At 46.7% G+C, this 4,550-nt stretch overlaps 1 protein-coding gene across 1 annotated transcript; it reads right to left on the bottom strand.

Annotated features, from left to right (window-relative positions):
* Positions 1-982: 982 nt before the first annotated feature.
* Positions 983-1,782, bottom strand: LOC147085086 (histone H2A type 2-C-like). Its single transcript, XM_085979302.1, has 2 exons — positions 1,481-1,782; positions 983-1,127 (listed from the first exon to the last, which is right to left on the bottom strand). The coding sequence occupies exons 1-2, from the start codon at positions 1,780-1,782 to the stop codon at positions 983-985; spliced, it is 447 nt and encodes a 148-aa protein (XP_085835428.1).
* Positions 1,783-4,550: the final 2,768 nt, after the last annotated feature.

Raw genomic sequence — 4,550 nt, forward strand, 5'->3', positions numbered from 1 at the left:
AAGGTAAACATCGGCCCACAGGCTCAGTTGGTACAGTGGGAGAAGAGAAGGATCCCATAATAAAGGATTAGTTAATCTTATCTCAAGGTATTTCTGTTCGTTATTCTAACAAAGCCTGGAATACCTTGTTTCAGTAATTTGCAAGGTCTGTGCCTTTGTAATCAGGTATGATTCAATACTATGTCATGTGGCATAGAAAGCCTCTTTTGTTTCTGTACTGTATAAATATGTTAAAAATTCTGTATTCGGAGAGGTCTGATGTAGCCTTTGCCTACACAACCCTTCCCTTGCAAGCAAATAAAGCCTGTCTTTAACGATACTTTGTGTTTAAAGAGTCTTACTCGGGAGTCGAGACTTCGACACCTCTCTCCCCCGTCGATGCTGCTCGGCCTTTTTCTGTGCCGCTCGGTCGGGCTCTAGCCCGTCGCTGTCCAGGAAGGGTCTGCGCAGTACCTGATGCCAGCCCGTTTCGCTGAACCACCGTGTCTGGAAAGCCAAGCCTGGCTCTCGACAGCCTCCCCTGCGATGCTCAAATCTCCGCTGGATGACTGGGCAGTTGCCCATGGTTGACGCCCGTGCTTCTGGACTCGACCTTCTTCCACTGTTCTGCAGGAGCGAATCCCTGGGAGGTGATGCAGAGTTGCAGGTAGTTTCGAACTTGCTCGTCGCCACTGTTATATCCGTGTATCTTAATGTTGTGTCCTTCATTAATCAGACAACGACTGCAGGGAACGATTCAACAGGTATTTACTGAATGAGGGTTACTCTAGAACTAACTGTACAGATCATTACTCAGGGTATATATACAGGAGTGGTCACTGCCGGTACTACAGTATACAGGAGCTGTAAAAAGTAGTTCTCTCCCTTAAAGGTTCATACATTACAATTACGATCAATTGATCGACAGTAACCAGCCCTTTCCTATATACAGTTGCTGGCTCTGAAAAGAGCCTTTGGGTTATTAGATTAAATCTTGTCCGCTTTACTTGCTCTTGGAGCTGGCAGTGCTGGTTTTCTTGGGCAGCAGCACCACCTGGATATTAGGCAGCACCCCGCCCTGAGCGATGGGCACCTTTCCCAGCAGTTTGTTGAGCTCTTCGTCGTTGCAGATGGCCAGCTGCAAGTGTCTGGGGATCACAGAAATCACAGAAACCGCACAGTGCAGATAGAGGCCATTTCGGCCCATCGAGCCTGCACCGACACATATTCCACCCGATCCCCGTAACCCCTACACCAACACATATCCCACCCTATCCTTGTAACCCCACGTGTTTAATCCCCCTAACACGAAGGGTCAATTTATCAGAGCCAATCAACCTAAACTGCACATCTTTGGACTGTGGGAGGAAACCGGAGCACCCGGAGAAAACCCACGCAAACACGGGGAGAATGTGCAAACTCCACACAGACAGTCACCCGAGGCCGGATTCGAACCCGGGTCTCTGGCGCTGTGAGGCAACAGTGCTAACCACTATGCCACCGTGCAGCCCACGGGATGATTCGGGTTTTCTTGTTGTCGCAGGCCACGTTGCCGGCCAGCTCCAGGATTTCAGTGGTCAGATACTCGAGCACAGCAGCCATGTAGACCGGGGCTCGAGCACCCACATGCTCACCATAGTTGCCCTTTCGCAGGAGCCTGTGAACACGGCCCACAGGGAACTGCAATCTGGCCCGGGATGAGCGAGACTTGGCCCTGGCCCAAGCATTACCGCTGGTTTTTCCTCTTCCAGTTATTTCCACAATACACTCATTCAGAGAAAGAATGAAAATCTCCTCCCACATCTGCCATTCTTATAGCTTCTGGAGGAATGCAGATAGCGTACTTGTGATTGGTCGCTCTATGGTCAACTTCATTGGTGTTTTCTGGTGACCAATCACAGTCTGTTTTTCCCCTCCAATGAGAAGTGTGTGGAAATAACTGCCTCAGCAGTGAAACTGCCAACCATTACTTAATTTCAAAAAGGCCGCCAATATTTTCCTAAACCAGCGAATTAAGTTAATAAATTCTCCATTAGCCAAAGGTTTCTGGAAATTTTTATTCTGCCTTCTGTCTTATTCCATCTCTCCCTTGCAAATTCCAGGCTATTATTATCAGGATTAATTCCGCGTTCAATTTGAAACTGCAACGGGCGGGATTCAATTTCCATTGACTTTGAAACAGGACAATTTCCAGCTCAATCTTTGTAAAAGTGAGGTTTCACAGATTATCGCTCGATCATTTGCACAGGCGGGAGGGAAAGCAGAACTGGGAGTCCTTCTGTGAAAAGGGATGATGGATATAGCGATCAAACTGACCCCGTTCTGTTCTCTAAAATAACTCCCATTCTGGGTTGTTACACTGCACGAAGTCTCAATTAATAAACGGATGATTCACAAATGGCATTAAAAAAATTGGAAAGGTCTTGACAGAGAACGAGGTGACTCAAATCAGAGTTTCATCCCTTAACATAGAAACATAGAAGATAGGAGCAGGAGCAGGCCATTCGGCCCCTCGAGCCTGCTCCGCCATTCAATGAGATAATGGCTGATCATCCAAATTCAGTACCCTGTCCCTGCGTTCTCCCCATATCCCTTGATCCCTTTAGACTTAAGAAATATATCCAACTCCTTCATGAATATATTTCATGAACTGGCCTCCACCGCCCCCTCTGTGGCAGAGAATTCCACAGGTTCACCACTCTCTGGGTGAAGAAATTCCTCCTCATCTCAGTCCTAAATGGCTTACCCCTTATCCTTAGACTATGATCCCTAGTTCTGGACTCCCCGGCCATCGGGAACATCCTTCCTGCATCTAGTCTGTCCAGGCCTGACAGAATTTTATAGGTTTCGATGAGATCCCCTCTCAATCATCTAAACTCCAGTGAGTATAAGCCCAATCGATGCAATCTCTCCTCATACGTCATTCCTGCCATCTCAGGTATCAGCCTGGTGAATCTTCGCTGCACTCCCTCCATGGCAAGAACATCCTTCCTCAGATAAGGCGACCAAAACTGCGCACAATACTTAAGATGTGGTCTCATCAAGGCCCTGTACAACTGCAGCAAGACATCCTTGTTCTTGTACTCGATCCCTCTTGCTACGAAGGCCAACATACCATTTGCCTTCTTAACCACCTGCTGCACCTGCATGCTTACCTTCAGCGACTGGTGCACAAGAAGCTTTTAATTCATCGGCAGGCGCTGTAAATGAACGGGACTGAGAGCAAAGGGAAAGAGCGACCACGACCGTGTTTGTAGTTCTTATCAGCCGAGCACGGAGGAAACGGCATCCGCTGGGGGAGCGGTGCTCGCATGGGCCCTTCCCATGGGTTTAAAAAGTGTGGGGGAGGCCGAGGCGAGGGTTGTATTTTAGCGCATGAACAGACTTCTTTTTATCACACTTAAACCAGCCAAAATGTGATTTGTGCAACAATCACTTTTATCATTCATTAAATGGGCCACATGGAGATGATATTAATTCTCATCCGAATTACTGATAAACCAAGTGTGTGACCCGCAAACTGGAGTGGGAGTTCCTGAAAAGGTTTACACATTCCCTCAGTTGAGATTTTATTTTCATCCACAGGGTGGTGGGATTCTGGAACTATTTTGCCTGAATGGGTGGTAGAGGCAGATACCCTCATCGCATTTAATAAAAGTACTTGGATATGACCATAAGTGCGCGGTATCGGGCAGCGCGTGCGACTTGGATTTCCTCTATTTTTAGAGAGTTGCGCATGTGTAAATTCTCCGGTATTTACGCATTGAAAAACCACACGTAAGTACTTAGTTTTACAGGTAAGTGGTCTATTAATGCAATTGAGAATTTTTTTTTCCACAGGTTTGCTATTTTTTAAGAATTTACAGTAAGGTAAGTTTAGTTTTAGCCCCGATTTTTTATATAATTTTTTTTTCCAAATTTTAAAATGGTTGTTTAAAGTAGTTTTTCAGAGTTCTTTGTGGTTCATTTAAGTAGTGCAATGTTTTTTAAAATTATCTTTCAGGTTTAAGTAGTGTTTTGGAGCCAGGAGTTTTCATGAGTTTGACAGCTCTTACTGTCAATCTCATGAATGAACTTTTGCAACCTCCCATTGGTTGCCCTGTGCTCACGTGATCCCAGCCGGTTCATCGCACTAAGTACGCCGCTGGGTCACGCACGCACAGCGCGGCAGTACCTCAAGCGGTCCAGTGAGAGGAAATGCAATGCGGGCCAGGATTAAAATGTCAGCGCGCCGGGTAAGTGCACATCGGCAGCTTGCACGCACAGCAAGCTCCCGATCCTAATTTCAGGGCCATAGATTTAAAACAACACACACATAAATCCCAGACCAGAAATTGACAGGCACTGAAGTGCCGCTACCGACAAGGCTATGGCCGGCAGAGACGAAGGGCCGAATAGCCTCCTTCTGTGCCGTAAATGTCTACCATTCTATGAGTAAATGCCATTCTGCCCATCATCCGTATAGTGATTTAAATCACCTCCACACCTAAATTTGATGTTGGGATAAAATATAGACCTTCACCGATCACAATCTATCTCCACTCCCAGGTCACTGCACTCTCAGTGAGGTG

The sequence above is a fragment of the Somniosus microcephalus genome, unplaced genomic scaffold, assembly GCF_052327205.1.
Source record: "Somniosus microcephalus isolate GS21.2 unplaced genomic scaffold, FLI_Smic_1.0 unresolved_chr9, whole genome shotgun sequence".
Lineage (NCBI taxonomy): Eukaryota > Metazoa > Chordata > Chondrichthyes > Squaliformes > Somniosidae > Somniosus > Somniosus microcephalus.

Excerpts from the sequence above, each read along its gene's own strand:
- LOC147085086 (XM_085979302.1), bottom strand. The coding sequence starts at position 1,782 with ATGTGGGAGGAGATTTTCATTCTTTCTCTGAATGAGTGTATTGTGGAA. Across the intron at positions 1,128-1,480 it reads ATCATCCCGTGGGCTGCACG|ACACTTGCAGCTGGCCATCT; the intron begins GTGGCATAGTGG and ends TGTGATCCCCAG.